The following is a 20,435-nucleotide window of genomic DNA, read 5'->3' on the forward strand; positions in this document are numbered from 1 at the left end:
CCCTCATTTGGTGTCGTACTTTCCAGTTGCCTCTCTTCTTCTCAGTATTATTGGTACTTATGTACCAATAAAGTAACACTAATGGATAAATTAATTTCATGTCTAGTTAACAACAAAAACAAAAAAAAAAGCCCAAAACCCCACCCACAATAAAATCCACACTGCTTTTAAAAAGCATTTATCAATATGGCCCATCAAAAATACTTAGTAGAAAACATCAGTGGGTTGAAGAATTCAGATTTTGTATCACAGTGGCAAATGGGAGGGGCCCATAAATACAGTGATGTAGGCAAAGCTATGAACTGAAGTACTATCCCAGGCACACACAAACTATAATTAGTGAAATAAGAGAGAAACACTTATTTAGGGGAGCTTCATGCAGGGTGGCAATTTCATGATTTCTCTTGATGTCACTCTAATCTGTATCAAGAGCTCAGCCATCAAAGATAACCTTTAGGCTTCAGAGGTGTCCTAACAGATGAATGGAAGATCCGAGAGGTCAGACAGGACTCCTTCCAATCTGATAAGCAAAAAGGGTTCCTAAAGCAAGTGAGGAGGCTTGTGAGTGAAGGATGAATCAGATACTCTAATCTAACTGATAAAAAAGTGACAGAGACAGGACTTTGGGTCTTGCCTCCTGCCCTCTCCCATCCCACATGAAGGAAAAGCTTCCCACAGTTTCACAATGCAAATTTTTTGCATTTCCAATGCAGTGATGCATCTGTCCTGGCAGTTCCACTTATGAACTCCAACCACATCATAAAACATTTGCAGAAGTTTTCCAAGTACAGAAATGGATACTGTTCTCAACCTGAAATACAGTTCCTTGATTGGACTGGCAGAATATTGCTCTACATTTTAAAGTTGACTGTCCTGCTCTGAATGTCAGTAAGTTCCAGTAAAAACCATGAAGGATCATTCCATGTTACACACTGGAGTGCTGATTTTTTGCTTTGAAATAGGTATTTTTAAGGAATGCTGGTGGTTTTCAAGAATTCTCCAATTTCAATCTGGAAAGGAATGTAAGAACCAGAGCAAACTGCCTCTCGCTGGAGGAGCAGAACTGTTCCAACTCCCCTTGGCCCAGCACAGACAGCAAGATCAGACTCCTGGATCAGTACAGTCCTCATTATCTGCTACCAAATTTCATTTTAATTTGACACCCTGGATATTAAAAATTAAGTTTTTGCTTGTCAAGAGACCCTGTGGTCTGTACCATTTAGTGCAAGAGTTGGCCCCATCTGTTCCAAGCCCCTGTGATACACATTCCACTTTCTCAACATACAAGGTGTGAACCCAAGTTTCTCGCTCCATACAGAAGTCCTGGCAATTCCAAACATTCCAAAGGTCCCCAAAGCATCATCAGATTAGCTCAAAGCATATGACTTCTATGAGGAAAATGCCTCCTTCCTTTTGAAGTATTTGGTTCAGATTTTAATTTTACTTTACACACTGGAGGAATCCCAGACTATCCCAAATGTAAGAAATTCAGAGTTCTACAGATTTGCATTTGAACACTTGCTGGAGAACAGAAAATAGAAAAATTCCTGCTATAAATGGCCTAGAACAAATAAAATGTGATACTTCACAGCACCTAATGCTGCAAGGGGCCTTTTTAAAAATTCAGACCTGTCGGTATCACAGACAGCAAAAACACCCACTACACTTTCTAAAGGCACAGAAGGTGCTCCCAAAACAACCAATTTATTTACATACCAAAAGGCACGTGACACACGCTCTGTGCACTTGCTCGAAGGCAAGAAGTGCTAAAATTAATGTTAAGTAATTGAGCTATTAATCATTCTGATTTTATATGCTGATGCTACAAGACTAAGATTGTATCTTCAGAGAAAGTGTCCACTGATAAGGCATGGAGAAACAGACAACAGGTTTGCAACCAAAATCACTTCTCTCAATGAGAATGGTGAATTTTTACTTTTTTTTTTAAGGAAAAACAAGGCCTCATAAGCATGAATCTTCAGCCAGCCTTTTCCATCCATTTTAAGGACAGGAATGCAAGATACACATAGTATAGAGTTTATAAAATAAGAAGATAGTAATTTACTGTGGAGCTCGACCCCTTTCTCCAACTTACAAGCCATGAGGGAAGGAATCACTGAGTTGTCTCGTGAGGATCTGAAAGAGCAAAGCACTGCTGCAATCCTGTACCACAACTTGTCACAGCCTGGCATGAGGATCCTCGGTGTGCCATCAAACCTGAATGTGTATCAGAGCCAGCCAGTGCACTGCCCATCAGTACCACCCACCAGCAATGCTGAATTTACACTGTGCATTTACCCTTCCAGATGTAACAAGGGCTACATGACATAAGAAAATACCACTTAGAGTACATGGTGTGTATACAGCAACATGGTTCATATACTTCAAACTTCATTACTTGTAGGAAAAAAAACCTGGAAAACCCCCCATCATTTTAAAAACAAATGTTCTTTTTATGCAACGACAATGTACAATAACAACTGTAGGAAATCTTGGAATGAATAACTAATAGTTTTGATCTTGCTGGTTATACAGGAGCAAAACACATAAAACAAGCAGAACTGCACAGCTCAGGAGACAATTAGTGCTCAACAATTTAATGTTTCAACTTGGTTTTCAAAGCAAACACCACTACCACCACCAACCCCAAAGCCCCCAAGATTTCTGAGCTCACACTGCTGATCTGTCCCTCCAAATACCTTCAAATCATTACAAATTGTTAAAAAATTCTGCTCTAAACTTTACCAACATATATTTCAGCTTCCTGGTCAGTCAAGTTATGAACTTCCTATTAGTTTTAACAAATTTCTGCTGAAGACTGAAGAATGGACTGCTCTTTACAACAATTTAAAAAAAATTCTATCAAATATTCTTCACCTGTCAGGAATATCAAGAATTATTATCAAAGCCTGAAGTATTTTAAACCTTTTCAAGAGCCATCAAAATCTTACAGATGGACTACAGCTTAATAAAATCTTTATCTCTCTGCAGCTTTAACACAATCCCTGCCAGCCTTGCCCCTCTCCTGGAGGGGCTGGTCCTCCCAAGGCTGCAGAGGAAGGAGCATCACTCAGAGCAAAGCACAGAATCAGCTCAAATCCACACGAACCACCAGCCTGAGCTGTGACAGCAAGAGCGAGAGGGGAGAGGAAAACGAGGGAGGTGAAAGGATGATGACAGATGATACCATCTTAAATAACCACAAGGCCCTGACAAATGAGATCTTGTGAACACAGCTAAGTAGTTACATTGAAATCAACTGGAGCACTCATATAAGAAGCAACTATCAAAATCAGTCAAAGATTACTCAATTTGTCCCTGCTTTTTGAAGATTGCTTCATATGGAAATCGTTTTATGGGCTTAATCATTTATACTGCAGCTACAGCACCATCTGTATTCCTGCTCTCCTTCACCTGGATTTTGCATAATGAGGTACATAATCTTTCATTGAAAATGTATTCCACTCACTTGCTGGCTTTAAGACAATGAGTATTATTTTTTTATTTCACTCCATATATACTCTAATATTCTGTCTGCTTTTCAGATAAATAGTGGTACAAAGATTTTCAAATCAATTCCTTGCAGCAACATCTTGGCCCTTTTCCAGCCAGCACAGAGTTAATTCACTCAGCAGTTACACCAGCACTGCAATTGCTCTTTTCAGCAAAAATACTGTGCATTTATCAACAGATGATTTTCATTTACAGCCCTAATGCTCCTCTACCCAGCTCTGGGAGGTTTCTCTGAAATTCTCCACAGCCTTCTCTGGTCCTGACTAATTGAAATAATTGTGTCAGATTTCATTTCATCATTTGTCCACTGCTCTGGATCGTTAACACAGCAAACAGCAGAAAGCCACTAGACTTTGGCCATGCAGAAAATAAATCAGTTTGTAAGCTATAAGGAGAAACTCAGGCAAGTTCAGACAAATCTCACTGAGGCAATTCACAGCATCACCACTCTCAGGTATCCTCCCTCCCCTTCTGCAGAGGTTCCTGCCCCACTGCAGAGCTGGCAGAGGGAGCACACACATGCCCCGGCTGCTCCCACCTGAATTCAATGCACCAGCTTAAAATCCAGGGTAGTTTGGTGTGCATGAACCCAGCAGGATGAGATGCAGGCACACAGCCCTTTTGGCAAACCCTGCTGGAGGAGTGGCAATCTCCAGGGAGAGGAGGCAAACAGCTGGGACAAAAGGGAATATTGTAAAGCTGCTGTAGCTTTCTTTAGGACTGAGTGAAGAGTTCAGGATCACTGCTCGAAGATGCAGTTTCTCTGAGAGGGCAGCCCAATGATTGCAGATAATTTAAAGCTACACTGACAGTGAAAGGGAGGTCTCACCAACACGTGGTCCTGCCAAGGATCAACATCGAAGGGATCCAGCTGAAAGCAAACCATGCAAACAACAAAAAAAAAACCAAAACAAAACCACTCCTTGTTTTCAGAGGGATTATTGAATGAACCAGCTCCCCTCACATGCCAGGACTGACAGACACTGAGGAGAAGGAATGCCCAGGGAAGAGAAGAGAAGGCAGGAGGGACTGTGTGTTTCAGCATCATCAGTCTCACCACAGCTGCAGCAGAACATGAGGCATGAGTAAAAAACTGTGACAGAAGCTGCAAGTGTCAAAAGGGAAAACTCACCAAAGCAATTCTTTGCCTGTTCTACTGTGTGGTATTTGGGTAGAGTTCGTTAGTCTGCAGTTTCCCTCCTCTACCTTTTTGAAAATAGGAGTGAACCCTGTTCATACTCACCCAACTACAGGTTAATATTGTTTTCCTCTAGCTATGTTTCCTGTAATGACTGAAAAGAATTCAGCATATTATCCAATACCACAAAAAATGAAATTTTATAAAAATTAAAAGGATAATGAAGCAAAAAAATATAACAAGAAGCCACCAGCAAGACAAGTATTGCAACAAGTGTAACATTAATGTGTGTTGTGAATCTTACACCCAAACCAGGGTAAATATCAGCTTCTACTTAAAGGGGTGGTCCTGCCCCCTCATCCAAATCCTGCCTGTCTGCTCCTCCAACAGTTTTTTGCGTCACAATTGGCAACTGTGTGGGCACAGGATGAGTTGGTTCAGTGAACTGACAAGATGTAAAACTAATCCTCCAATGAAAAATAGAGGAATTTCATAAATAAATAATTTTCTGCTAGACCAAGTCAATGAACTAATTCATTCTTGACTGAAGAATCACTTGGTCCATTGTAACCAGAAAGGAAAGGAATATGTAGCTGGAACTAGAGGGGATGTGGACTGACCTTTTCCATAGTAGCCCCCCATTACAGGAGTTTCACTGTGATATTTCATAGATACACACACAGAGTGTTCCATGCCAAGGTTAAACCCTACAGTGTGAATTGAGCAATTCTCTTACACAGCATTTCCTTCTTCCCCATCCCAATCTGATATCACTTAACAATAAGTCTTTAAAGTATTTAAGATAACTAAATTCCACATAAAGTCTTGTACTAATCTTTACAAATTGCTGCTATCTGAAAAAGAGCTTTCATTCCACCTTCCAACAGACACACTATTCCAGCAGCACATACTGCAATGTTACAAGTTTTCTGTTAAGTGTTCATGTTTGCATGGAAGAACCAGAAGTCTCTTCCCAGCATAATCAAAACCCAAGAAAATCCTGTCATTTATGCTCTTAGGAGCTTTAAGGGAGAGAATTCTCTACTGCTCCTGAAGTATATTATAATGACACAATTTATAAAATCAGACATGTATGAAGATGAAATAGTTTGGTTTTATTTCTCTGCTGGGGATTTAAAGAGCACTGGGCACATCTTTAGCAATTTTCCTCTCCTTGTGTTCCTGTGTGGGTTTTTTGGTTTGGTTTTGTTTTTTTTTAAGAGCAATATTCTGTTGGAAAAGAATCTTTATTTTTGTGTAATATTCTCTGCAGCTTAACAAGGCTCAGTGGAAACATCGAGATCTTTTTAATAAAGACAGGATCTCCTACTCCCCCACTTTCTTTTCTGATTTCACATGAATGGTAATTTCAAATTTCCACCTTAATCTCATCCTTAGCTTAACTTCCTCCATGCTTTCCCTTTAGTGTTTCCTCTCATAGATTCGATGTGGTTATCAATGAATACTCCATTGTTAGCACATTTTCAAATGCTCATAAGCCTTCCACCCATTTCCATTTCCACTGTTTCTCCAGATAACCCATTTCCAATTTTCCATTTTAGCTCTCTGCATAATAATCATCCAGAAAATGTCGTCACTGAAAAAGATGACTAATCTCTGCAGAGCTCTTATATATTTCCCTGCGTTTCCTCTTTTGCCATGTTCCCAAAACTGTCTCCTTTCTCAAGATAAAACTATTTAAGATTACAGGCATGGTTTGGTAAAACAGGAAACAGTGGTTTTATGTTTAAACCTACCATTCATCAGCCAGGCCATTCTTCCATCTTTTCCTCAGGACTTACAGTTTGCTTATGCAATTTCAATAACTTGCTATATTGTTTCTTTAATAGATTTCCCTTCTTCCAAAATGCTTATTACTGCCTGCAGTCTGATTTTTAAATATAACCACAGACACACACATTTATAAATAGATTGTAGAAAATTACATATCAATAGATTTTCTTCTATTTTATTTCAGCTCTAATCCTTAGAAGTGCTGTCAAGTATTTTATTATTTATGCTTAAAGCTAATTTGACAGAGACTGTCTAATCTACCTTAACCTCAGCCTTACACACAGAAGGATTCAAATCGCTTCTCTCAGCAACTGATGCTGAGGTTTGTGCCTGCGAATATCTCAAAAACAATCTAATTCTGATCTTTCCTAAGGTGCAGGACATACAAGTTTCATTTCACAGCTGGCTACAGCCCCTGAAACTTATGGTTTAAGCACAGTCTGTTTCAGAGATACAGAGAACAGTCTAAAAAGCAGTGAAAAGGCAAAGATAAAGTGCTGAAGACAGGTGAAGGAAGGCAGTTGTGGTGAGTGTCTCAGGCTGACATAAACTGGTTCCAAGTAATGGGAAAGCAGAGTATTGAGCCCAGCTTGACTTGACAGAGCTCAGGAATGAGAGTTTGACCCAGACCATACACCAGCATAAAAGCAGTTTGAAAAAAAAAAAGATTGTTAAGTGTTGAGTAAGTCAATCACAGTGACATTCAGCAACACAGAAAAATGACCAAGGCCACATTAATGTATAGTTAGCTGCTCTCATGGAACAAAACAGGCCTTCAAAACCAAGGGTGTGAGCTGATTAAACCTTTAAAAGAACTTGCATCCAACACTGTGACATTATTCAAACCAAACAACACAGAAGAAAACAAAACACAGCCTCATTTTTAGCCCATGACAGAATAGGCGGCAGTGGATCAACAGAAAGGTCTTCTGGGTGGTCTTTTTTAGCCCCGAGTTTGGAGTTCCACCCTGCTCACTGCTAAAGGGCACAGAGAAAAGCACACACACAGTGCAGATCTTTGCCTTCACTTCTGGAGCACCAAAACCTTGAAACTGCCTCTCAGGTGCAATCAAACGCTCCCCCAGTTTGGCAAAGTACCAAGCTGGGGAGTATAGGACAAATGTGGTCCCTCCACACTGTAGGGATTCTGGATCAACAGAACAGTCTTGGAGTGGATCTCTTAAGAGGGGTGAGAATAAACAGATATTCCACAACATTTGCTGAGGGCCTGTTCCCATCTTGCTAAGTTCTACAAATCAGGGAAAAGGCTTAGGGATACTTTTATCTTTCTCTCTCCTCCCAACACAGCACCCTGACCATCCCATCCAGGTCTGTGTCACATGCATTGCATCTGTAAGCAAAGCAAACTCCCAAGACTTGACTATTGATTAGGTTGTGATCCCACTAAGAGATCAATTTTTAAAAAAATATAAAAGTGCTTAAGTTTGTTTTTTAAACAAGAAGTTTTTAATAGCTCAAGATCAAATTTTGAAATAGTACAGCTAAAGCCCATAACATTCTATTTTTCATTCACCTTCTCCTTCCTACAATCATGTGAAAGAAACTAAAGGAAACTTCTCAGCTTTTATTTTATGGAAAGATTCAAAATACCAAATGGGGGAATTGGGTATCTCACAGGAGATACTTAAGAAAGAAACCCCATAATTATTTCTCAGTCAAAATGCAGAGAGAAAATTCTCTACTTCAAGCATTAAGTAGTTTTCAAGACAATACTGAAAAAGTAATACTTGTTAAAAGAACAAAGTACTTCTAAAGCAAGTAGATCATGGTCCTCTGAGAGTGTGAAAAACACTTGATTCTTTGACATTGAAGGATATGTACCAATCCAGGAACCAAGACAATAAAATCTGCATTTAGCATTACAAATACCAACATCCAGCTTGGTATTAGAAAAAAAATGAAGTCAAATTCTATCAAGGGTCACTTAAATAGATGTCAGATAAACTCCTACAGCACACCCAGAGCTCAGGGTGTAATTGTGGCCTCAGACTGAGCTGTGGAGCAGCACCTGGGCCCACGCAGCACTCCGGAGACACCAGCACTGAACTGCAGCATAAAATTCACAAGCCTCTGACCCTGATAAAGCCTTCAGGATGAAATAGTTCAGTAGAATTGTTTATGGTATTTAAGCACACACCAGTGCCTTTTCCTCCACAACTGTTGGGCGATTTCTGTTCCCAGCAGGGCCAGCACTGATCCACTCCAGTTGCTCTGCAGAACAAGTGCTAAGAAAACATACAAGGAACCCGTGGACATTTCAAACCACTATATTGTAATTCTGGACAGGAAAATGCTACAAGGACAAAATACAAAGGAAAACAAAAAGATCCTTAAATCAAGGTGCTAAAATCATACCTAAATCATTTAGCTTTCTAAATACATATTTTTTGGTTTTTTTCTCTGAGCATTATAAGGCTCAGAAAATGCTGAGCTTTCAAAAATTCCCATTTTTGTTTGCCTTAGGCTCACTTCAGGGTGTCCTTTTGAATAATTTGGCCCAACTGTTCATGTGACTTTCTGGTTCCAAGATGACAGTCACAAATAGGTGAATAACCACAACTATACATAAACAATCATCTTATCCCAATAAAACCCCAGAAAATTCACAGAAAGGTTCTCTACGTACCAAGGCACCATTTTCACATGTCCAAACACTTGGATCAAAGTCAAGTTTACTGACACAAACTATAAATTTCTCTGGGAACACACGCAGCTCTACACAAAAAGAAATTAAAAGAAGATTAAAAATTATAACCATTTTCAAAACCACACATAAAGACAATACATATACACACATTACTTTAGTAAACAAAATTATTTTTTTAAATTGCACCCCTTTTTACCGCCTCTCTTCAACATGCCCTCCCCCCTTTTATTTTGTTTTCTTAAACCATTAGGAAAAATCAATAAGGAGAGTAAATTGAGTTCCCAAGAGGACAACCATGGCTGCAAATTAGTCCACCTGCACCCCTGGACAGAAATACAAGACAGAACCAACATACAAAGCAATTAATGATGATTTCTTTTATGCTACTCTGGTGATGAGTCTCTTCATCACAGAAGCTGTAAATTATGTTTGAAACACAGCACAACGTATTCAATCAGGATTTGGCACCCAACCTCAGTGTAAGGCTGGTCCAGAGGGCTCCCCACTCTGCCTACAGAGATTTTTGAAGTCATTAAACAAATTAGTAAACTACTACCAAATTATTTATTTTACTCAGGATCACACGGTTTGTTGTGAACACAACAAAGTTCTTATTTACAAAGCATTAGAAATTGAAGGGTTCTCAGATGAGACAAAGCTTTATTCAGTACCTGGCAATGCTGTGGGAAGAGCAGAGCTGGATATTTTGTTGTTTGACATGTGAAACTATTTCCAGAGTAGCATCTTCATATTTTCTCGTCTGAATTTATTTATTGCTGCCTTTTGTTTAGTTTTTATACAAAGAGAGTTAATAACTTTTAAACTTTGTTATTCTTCAAAACCAAGCCATAACACCTTGTTTTGTGGGACAAGAAAGAGGCAAGGCTTGCAAAAAGAAACGTGAGGTTGAGCTCATCAAATTTTTTTGGTAGAATGAAGAGTAGGGCAAGTTCATTCCAGTTGGGTATTTTTATTGTTATATTTTATAACAATCTCACTTGCTGGCTTACAAAATGAAAGTATATCTTCAGGTATTCATTGATGCTTTAAAACAGTTCAAATTTAATGCAGCAAACAATGCTGAGATTCCAGTGCAGACACTCTGATATTCTATTCTAACAGGAGAATGAGTTTGATGAATTATTTAAAATCAACACTCCAATCTTTTCAACCAATATGGACTTAGAAAACAACTAGTTGGCATTTAAAGACAGCTTTAAACATTTATTAATACAATGAATTCCTATAAAACCAAGAAATTCTTTAAAATTATGCATTCAAGTATTCAGTATTTTTAAGGACCCCTAATTGATTTTGCCTTTTTTTTAATAGAAAAGGACAGTGATGGTTACAGCTCCTTTGCATTGCTGTTGGCAGGACAGAACTGGTATCACTTCCTTACAGAGCATCCTGGCTTGAGAAAACATGAGAAGATCTGGTCCAATGACATCACCTACGTACAGATTTTACAGCTCTGAGGTGAACGAGGCCCTTCCTGCATCCACTTGCACTGCCCCGCTGAGGTCACAAGACACTCCAGCAATAATGAAGTGATTCATGCTGCAACCTCTGCTTGATTCACCCTGCAGAGACTCAGCAAAATGCTGAGTCTCATCATACCTGCAGAATTTGGGGTGGTTTAGCTGATCACCCTGGGGCAAGGCATACACACATTTAAAATTAAGTTTAAAAAAAATCCATCTTATCTTAAGAAACATTTCTCTTTTTTGTGGTTGCTTTTAGGAAACTTTCTCTGAAAAAGACATAAGGTTTGAAAGAAATTTTGAAAATGTCACAACGTGTTAGTTTGTGTTCCCTTTCCTTCTCCCAGGAACACAAAATTCTCAGTAACTCTGTAAGAAACTGATTCCTTACCACGATAACGTTTCCCTGCAGCACAACGGAGATTAACCCATCTCTTCATGAAGTAGGCAGTAATGTGGAGACTGTTGGCTGCAACATAAAACAAAGGGATAATGTTTAGTGTAAGGGCAATTTCTGATCTCAAAGTGTTGCACATCTGCTAAGACAGCAATGAGAGAAAGCAGCAGCTCGAGAATACAAAGGAAAATGTGACTTGAATGGAATAATTTTTGAAAGAAACCACTGAATTCTCATACTGAAGTCTCAGGAAACTACTACCGGAAACGGGGCAAAAATCTACAGAAACTACAAACCACCAAGTGCTGGAATCCAACCACAGAAATAAATTTAAACCAATTGTTTGGTCAGAGGTGTCATCTGGTTACCAGCCTGGTGTCACAGCCACTGTCCTGGTCACTCTGTTTTCACACATATTCTGTAAGAACATCACAGATGCTCATTGACTGAACTGCCTTCTGGAAGAAGGTGACAAACTCAAAGCTGGTGGACAAAAAGGTAGCTATAAAAAATCCCCAGACATGGAAGGGCTTAATTATCTACACTCCACGGAGTTAGGTGAGAAGAGCACACATTTGAACTCCTCAGCATCTCCCATGGACAGAGCTGGCCTGGCTGACTGAGGAGATACCTGTAGACTACACAGAGGTTTCTTCAGCTCCTCTTCCCAAGAATGACAGAAATCCTTGGGCACCAGAAGCATAAGAAAAGGATCCTATTACAGTGGAGACACTATTAGACTGTGGCTGAGGAAATTCAGCTTTTACTTTTGCTCTACTTCAATTCCCAAATGACCCTCAGTAAATCAGTTAGCACTTGATTCATAAAGGTGTTTAGCAACCTGACTCCCATTGAAAGTGCAAAAAACTGGCAACTGTGACTCATCCTCCCCAGTCTCTCCGTGCACCTCACTGAAATGAAAGTGCCAAAGAAGGATAGTGGTACTTCCTTTAACTTGGATGGGGCTTGCAAGACTTAAATTATTGCTGCTTCTAAGGCAGTCACAGCTGCCCTTGGTGCAACTACCACAGAAAAGGTAGAATATTAAGTGCTGTTCTTCTAATCTAACCACTTGAAAAGAAAGAAAGCTTGTATTAGTCTCAGTCTGTACTGAGCAAGTGCCAAGGCAGGTCTGAATTCTAAGTTTAAGCCCCCAAATGCATGTCCTCTCCTGCAGGGTCTGCACCGTCCTCTGGAGCTCACCAGTGTTCACATCACCTCTCTGTTCAGCATCACCTCTCATTAAGAACCACAGTTATTGATCACAATCAATCCCTTTGAAATTTATCAGCCATCTTTTTTTTCTTCCCCTCAGGAAGATACCCAAAATTTGACTTCCCTTTAGAGATCAGTCAAGATGTGACAAGTTGAACCATCCCCTGAAAATGATGAGCAGTAGAGAAAAAAATTGGATGTAATCCACCAGCTTTATTAACTGTATATTTATGAGAACAATCAAGGAAAATTACTTTTAGCTATTTCCAGTTTGGCATCTACAATTCTTTAACACTGCTAGTAGGGTGAAGTCAAATCAAAGAATGTGCACTATATATAAGTTATTAGTGTGATAACAGCATCCTCCATTGTGATCTTGGAATGCTGAAGAAGTAACAATCCTAAAAGTACAACTTGGAAAACAAATTTCAAACAGAGAGTAAACGCAAGAAGGTTTTTTTACCACCTCCATTTGTCTGTGATATTCCAAACATATTTTTGTTGAGAGGAACTTAAGGATGAAAAAGTGTGAATCTTGGCTTTTCACAGGGAAAAGCAGGATACTTAATTCCTGAAATTCTTCTATGAATCAGTGATGTGTATATCCATTTATTTTTCCTGCTGTCCTGGTATTCTCTGAGAGGGTAAGTGTTTAATCATAACTGATTGACTGAGCAAAGTTTCAAATCCCCCTTAAAGGCCCTTGATTCAGGCAGCCCCTGTTCTGTGGAACATCACCTACCTCAGATCTGACAAATAAATAATTAGGTAAGAGATCAAGACACCCATACCAACTATTTCTGCAGTGTCAGCTCGAGTCTGAAAGTCTTACAAAGCCTTCACAGGGAGCTGCGGCTGAGCTAATAAGCTCAGCCCAGAGGGGCTATCACTAGAAAATCATTTTGGTTTCCATGAATATTTACAACTTTGCTGAAAAGGCCTGAACAGATGATTTGCTGTTACTTGTTGGCAACGATGAGAAAATACTAAGACGCCTTTTGAAAGCATCACACAGTTACGCTCATCCAATGTTTTGAAATCCTCTTGTATGTGACATCTGATCTAATCCCTAATCAGGTGGAGTTTACAAAACTTCCCTAGTTTTAATGTTGTCAGAGTTACTGTAGAATGATAAAAATGGGGATATTCCCTTTAAACTTCCTTTAGGAGAAATATAATATCCAATTAACCATTCTGCTTTATGAAATAAGAAACTAAAAAATAAGCCCTGCAAGAAAACCTTCTTATCCAACAACACCATGTTTTCTACACAGTCACTCAGCTTGAGTTCAAGTCTGTCCTCAATTCCTGACTTGTCCACCACTGATGCTGTTTCTGTACTACCACATACCCCTGTGGCTTTGAGCAAGCAGGGGATTTTGCTCCAGGGAAGATGGCCAGTGTGATCCCAGCAAGGACCAAACCCTGCTGTCATGATATCTGGGAGGAGGGACCAACTGATAAACACCAAATGATCCATCACTAACTCCTTCTAAGCACCACCAGAGAACTTGGAACCTCAAGCTACACAATTTTGCTTCCAATAACAAAGGAAGTTCACAGATCTTGGGCTCAGCAAACCCAGTTGGCCCATCCTTCACTCAAGTCTTCTCCAAAGCCACAGTACCAGGCCAAGAAGGCTGACTGCCCCCCAGACATTCCCATGTCTGACAGGCACCTATTTCTCACCGCACAGTATTTTTATACCATCCTTCACAATACACCAGTTTTCCCTCCCAGCCCAGACATTTCACATTTCTGACAGGTTGCAGTGGATTAGGACTGGCTCTACACTTGGAAAGTAACAACACAGTCAAACATTGCAACATACATATTAAAAATAAGAGGATAAAATTCTTATGTTACAATGTGAAAGTAAACACACTGATGCAGTAGACTTTCTGAAATACTATATTACACATTAAAAAAATCTACACTTAGCTCATGCCAGATTAATTGTTCCACACAGATTAGGCTATACTAGTAATAATGTTTACAATATATAGACCTTTTCATCTTCAAAGTGCTCCACATTATTACACCACTTTTTAGCACTCACATTTCTCCACTTAAAATTATTCACCACAAAGTCAAAAGTCCTGATCATTTGCAAACAAAACAAAAAAAGGGAAAATTTTATTCTAAAGCTACTGTTAATCATACAGCTTGTCTTCCCCCAAACAAATGTCCATGTTCTTAGCATGTGCTCCAGTGTAGGCTGTCGTTTCTAATTTAGAAGAGGTTCAAAAGCAAATGTTGGCATTTAAATTTAAGTCCAAGTCTAAGATAGAGCAGGGACAGCAGATGCTCAGTATCAGATACAAAAAGCTGTTGAGGCTTCCTGAGCCTTTTATGGGATCAACTTCATATTTAATAACAAGAAGTATCTCAAGTTCAGAGTTTATATGCCTGAGAGTGAGTTTCAAAATAACTGGAACATCTCAGAGTGGCATCCATTCTTTCCATCCACTCTGCCTTCAGGTCAAAGAAAGTGATTACCACAAGTACACAGGAAATTGTGTACTGATAAAGACACAATAAAGCCCATAAACACTTCTTTAAAAGAAGTTCAACACTTAAGAAAAACATCCAGGCCACCCAATCTGTATACATAACAAATGGACAAAACAGTCCTTGGGTGTAGAACTGAGTATTGCTGCAGGGTCTGACTTTGTAAACTCTCATACTTGCAGATAAATTCAGAGACTTAATTTGCTTCTCTTTCCAGGGTGTTACAGCAGCTTGAAGCAAGTGCAGACAAAAACAGATATTTGACTTTTTTGTCTTTACTCTTTCACAATTGTTTTAGTATTAGTGCTGCTGTTCTGTCTGCTGAATCTCCTGAACACAGGCCAGTTGCCAACACAAATAGGTGAGAAATGCATCCCACCAAGGACCTGGGGATGACATTTAGTTCCTACCAGGGAACAGGGTGTCCTGGACAAGAAGACAGACATTAACCTTTCAAGGAGTCTGATCAAAAGAGAATGGGATGGGACAGGCCCAGCAGAATCCTCTCTGCTAGCAGAGCCTCGGTAGCTGGACTTGGCACACTGTTGAAACCATGCAGAATATGAGCCATTAACAGCCAAACTGGACTGAGCCAAATCATGCAATCCAAGAGTAGGGTTGTAGGGCCTTCCTGTAGCAGGAGAGGTGAGGAATTCACTGCAAAATCAGAACTATACTGGTCAAACTGGATCCAGGATAAGGCAATTTTTATCCTGGCTGTCATCACTATTGTGGAGAAAAGAACAGAGAAGAAAAGCACATCCAAGACCATCTGGCTGCAAGATGATAAAAGCTCCTGATGGAGGTCCTGAGAACACACCAGCTCTGTAAGAAAAATGTCATCTTCCCCGCCGTAATAGCTGAGGACAGAGAGACAGACTGATCCAGTCCTGGAAAAGACAGTCTGTCCATAGCCATTCCTAATGAATAAGCAGCACCAGCCAACAGCACCTGCTAATGCATCCAGGCAGAAAAAGAGAGAGCAACAGATTCAATGGTCAGTGCACCTTTACCACAGACAAGATTTGATTTCACCCTTTTGTTGATCTCAGACTCAATAACCACATTATTAATCATATATGATGGGCTTTAACACATGAACTGAAAGCTACTTAGAAATCCTGCCTGTTTTGAACATATAAACTATTCCAGAGAAAGCCACATGCCTGGACTTCTTTAACCATTGGAATGAGCACAACAACCAAGAGAAAGGCTGAGAAAGGCATCTGCTGCTACCAGCCAAAAGGCAGAATGGGAAAATAAACCCTGTGGTAAACACGGACAAGTCAGCACCACAGGAGAAACCCAAGTCTCTTCAAAGTGTCTGTGCTGTGATGAAGCAGCTCAGTTCAACTGCCTGATGGCACAGCTGCACATCAAGCCAAGTATCACCCACAAACTGGCCAGACAGAGCTGTATCCAAATGGACCAAGGTCACTACATCACTGTCACGTGAAAGAGAGGAGGGAGACAGAAATACAAAGATTTCTAGTCTTAACTGTATTAATTAAAAGTTATTAGCTGTAAGCGCTCCCAGACAATCAGATCCTTATGTACCCCAACACTGTCTGCCAGCTACCGGACAGCCCACAGGTTGGAAGGGGTTCTGATTTCTGACATGAAGCCCCATTTCAGCCAGGGAGAAATAGCTATAAGCGTCCTCGGAGTAATCAAAACTTTATAAACCTAGCACTGCCTGCCGAATTGCTGGACAGAACACAGGCTGGAAAGATTTCTGACTCCCCTATGAGAACCACACTAATAGCAACAAGAGAAAGAACCTTTCTCACAACAGCTCCCGAAATAACATTTATTAATACAAATATGTGACAATAACTAATATGGGTTTCTTAGTCGGTGATAACATTTAGCTGCAGGATTGTACAAAATACCCCCCCAAAGACATCAGCACAACACACATTTCAAGGGCCACCCCAGCAGTATACCACTCCCATAGCAAACTTAACTAACAGGAGATTACTAAACAGAAACACAACAGTTCAACACCACCAGTAAACACACTCAATAACCCAAAAGGAAAACGAACAGGAAAAATATAGCAACTTCCCATTAACACCCATACACCCAGTGAGCTGTAGCAAATTACAACTAATTAGGTATAAGAAAAAATAAAGTAAGAATTCCGTGGCTTACCCCTGCAATGTTGATAGAATGGGAGAGATAGGGTAGCTCTCAGGTTGCCCTCCCAGAGGTGGAAAATTTTCTCCCCAAATTGCAGTTAAACTGCACTTCTTTTATATTTTTTTTTCTCCTCCAGGTTTGTGTGGGACCAATAGTCAATCTGTTGGGGGCGGTGATGCGGATGCCCTGAGGTGAGGTGGCCCCTTGGAGATATCGCAAAAGAAGGCCGTGCTATGTCTTAACACTCCATCTTTTGTTAATCTTATCAGTTTGAAAGCCTTTTGTCGTCTGCTCTGAGCATCTCTCCAGGGGGGGCTGAGGCATCTCCCTCAACCCACCAGACCTTATTAGCTCATCACCCCACAATCACTGAAGGAAGATTCTACCTAAAACAAGACACAGACATTGCAGTGGTCCCAAGTTTGACTCACAGGGCACGAGGGAGTGCAGAATGCAGCATATTACAAAAAATATGTCCTTTCAGCCTAAGTGTGTCTGTCATTTTACCTTGAGGAAAATCTATGAGCTCTGTAAATTCTTTGGATGTCATGAAATACTTGAAATGAAGCATTTTGTATTGTGTCAGGAACGTCTGCAAAGTCTCTTCAAGCAACCAAAATGTGGAAATGAGCTCTCAGATTTTAGCAGACATGACTGGTTCCCCCTATTGTTCATCAGAACAACATAATCATGAGTACCAACACTATGATGCTAAAAGATTTTCAAATAAAGTCAATCAAACCTTTTCACACATCTCAAATTCTGCCCCTGAGAAAAAAAGAGTTTTAACCGTAAAGCTCCCAGAGCTGCCATGACTTTCACCTTCTACCAGTCCCAAGGTCTCCAGGAAAGGGTCACTAAAACTGTGAGGAATACAGTGTTACAGGGCTACACAACCTCTGGGCTTGCTGATAAAAGCCCCACAGTCTGCCACTGGAGACATGATGGGAGAGAATGGGAGGGAAAGAAAAGTTAGCTCAGCAGAACTTTAAAACGGTGTCATGAACATGAAAAGGTAGTTTCTTCAAAGCTAATCTTGATATATGGTAACAATTTTTTTGTCTTATTTCTCTTTTTTCTTTTTTTTTTTAGGAGTCCTGTTAGAAGAGCCCAGTGGAGCTGAGGGGTAGGTGTTGACGGTCATGACTTCTCTTCTGCCCTATCATCCAGAGGACACTTCAAAAGAAAGTGAGTTCTAAGAGACTTGTGTGGACTTGAACCAGCAGTTTCACGTTGTTTTCTGAATAAAGCAATTTGTGCCAGAAGTTCATGGGGTTGTGTGTCTTCTCACACAACAGTCTCTTGTTAGATTTGTAACAACTCAGAATAGAAGGAAATTCTGGGGCACAGCAAATAGGTGGAAAATCACCACAATGGAGCCTTGTGTATTTTCTCTCTTTAAATGCTGGCAAATAGACCATAATTAAGTCAGCTGCTGAAAGGCTCTATTTCCAAGTAAGTCTCTATCTCCTCCTGCTCTCCCAGGCTCTGATGCAAAGAGGATACCACCAAGTGTCCAAGAACAACCATGACTGTGCCTGTGTGCTCAGTGCCCCCAGCTCAGCCCTGGCTGTGGTGCCAAGAGCTGCAGAGTGACTGCAAAATGGTCTGCAACAAACCCCTCCTCTGGCTCTCTGGAGAGCTCCGTGTTGTGAGGGACCCCCTGGATCACGCAGCTCAGCAGCCTGCACTTCTGACATCAGTGAAACAGGTGTCAGGTGTAAAAAGAGTACCCATAACATCCTGTTTCTCAGGATAAAATACCAAACTTAAGGTCTTTTATACAAAACTCCACAGTCCTGTCTCATGGCAAAATGTGACAACAGGACAGGCATTGCCCTTATCCTGTGACCCACCTGTGTGCACACACCTCAAATAACTAAATACCTTAATTAAAGGAATAAGAGAAAGATACTCTGTACACAAACACAAAATTATCACCTTCTGCCCTCTCCAAAGCAAGTTTTGACATTTAGTCATGGATTTGCAGGGTGAATATTTCACAGGGAGGATGTTTCTCCCTGAGTGTGTGTAATTTGCTCTGCATTAGAACATCTCTGGTCTGTTTGAAGTTGAGGGAATACCTCAATTTCTGTCCACAACACACAGTCAAGATTATACTGAACTTTTTTTCCTCCTGTTTTCAAGTAAAACTCTTTAGTATTTGCTACACTACTAATTCTTTATTTAATTATCTAATTTTTTAATAAATTAAGGCATGGCCCCTGTAAAGCTTTGCTGTTTTAGTGTTGTTTGTGGTCTGCCACTTATGCCTTTGTAGTCTATGAAATATTCAGAGAGTAATAACCACAACATACCTGTTCCTTCAGTGGTGAATTAGACTCCCACAACTGCTCTCACTGAACTACTTACATGGAGCAAATATGCATAATTTTTTCAGGAATTTGCCCTCCATCTCTATCTGGACAGATTTCTGTAAAGTCTTATAAAAATTTTCCAGATATGAATAAACCCACAAAAATGTTCACAATTTTAAAAGCTGTACTTCTACCTTGGTCATATGATAATGAAATTTAAGAATAAAAGAACAAAGGAAAGTATTATTGTATAATATGGTAACACAGAAAGTTTAAAAGAAATTCTTATTAATTTTAACAGTGAAATTAGACTCTCAATTACTTCCAGTTAAAATGAAAATAGAAAGGACTTCAAAGAGCTGCAATGATTTTTTTTTTTCTCTAAAAGTATCATGATGATTTTTGTTTTCTTTTGCTGGTCATAGTTTGGGGTCTTTTACACTGAGACTTGTACAGAATGCAAGGGGTTAAAGATGTGTAAAACAGATTTTCTCACAGTTTAAAGAGAGCAAAACAACACATTTAGGAAGCCAGACAGTGATGAGGTCAAAACGTTACACTTCCAGGTCACACTTCTGGTTGCAATTAAGTAAATTCCTCTAAACAGTTCTAGGGAAATCATATTTCTTTTAGGTTTTATTTCAAATCCCTATTCTTTCTTGCTTACCAAAACAATATTGATCTCTTTAGAAATATTTAATAAAGTGCATTTTTCCTTTTTTTTTTTTAAAGGACCCTGACATTTAATTTCAAAATAAGAATCAATCCTTATTTTTTTCTATCTCATTTAACATATAGTTGAACTAAAGGGAAAAGGAGCTATTAAGCCTAGTTAACTTTTAGAAAATAGTACAGTTTTATTTCTCCCCTTTAGAAATCATATTTCCCTTTTCCCAGACACCAAGGCTGCCAGAGCCCAGGGAGCGTTTGGACAACGCTCTCAGGCTCCTGGTGTGACTTTGGGGTTTTGCAGGGCCAGGAGCTGGACTTTGATGATCCTTGTGGGCCCCTTCCAGCTCAGAACATTCTGTGCCAGACCTGGCACACACCTAAACAAGGCAGCCCACTGTGGATGTGTCTGTCATATATGGAATCATGGACCCAAGCTGAAAAAATGAAACTCTGAAGGTGACCTCATACTACATTAAAATTTCAGCCCAACACAAAAGGTATGACCAGATTCAGCCGTTATTCCCAAATGCTTCTCTTCAGAACACAGGTATTGTGTTGAACTCTCTCACTGAACTCTCTCTCT

At 39.9% G+C, this 20,435-nt stretch overlaps 1 protein-coding gene across 1 annotated transcript in view; it reads right to left on the reverse strand.

The window, feature by feature from the left end:
* Positions 1-20,435, reverse strand: part of SLX4IP (SLX4 interacting protein) — a 71,666-nt gene that overhangs the window by 7,018 nt on the left and 44,213 nt on the right. Inside the window, 2 exon segments of the mRNA XM_071582125.1 lie at positions 9,093-9,181; positions 10,989-11,066. Of these exon segments, the coding sequence (XP_071438226.1) occupies positions 9,093-9,181; positions 10,989-11,066 (167 nt within the window).

The sequence above is a fragment of the Pithys albifrons genome, chromosome 2 (assembly GCF_047495875.1).
Source record: "Pithys albifrons albifrons isolate INPA30051 chromosome 2, PitAlb_v1, whole genome shotgun sequence".
NCBI lineage: Eukaryota > Metazoa > Chordata > Aves > Passeriformes > Thamnophilidae > Pithys > Pithys albifrons.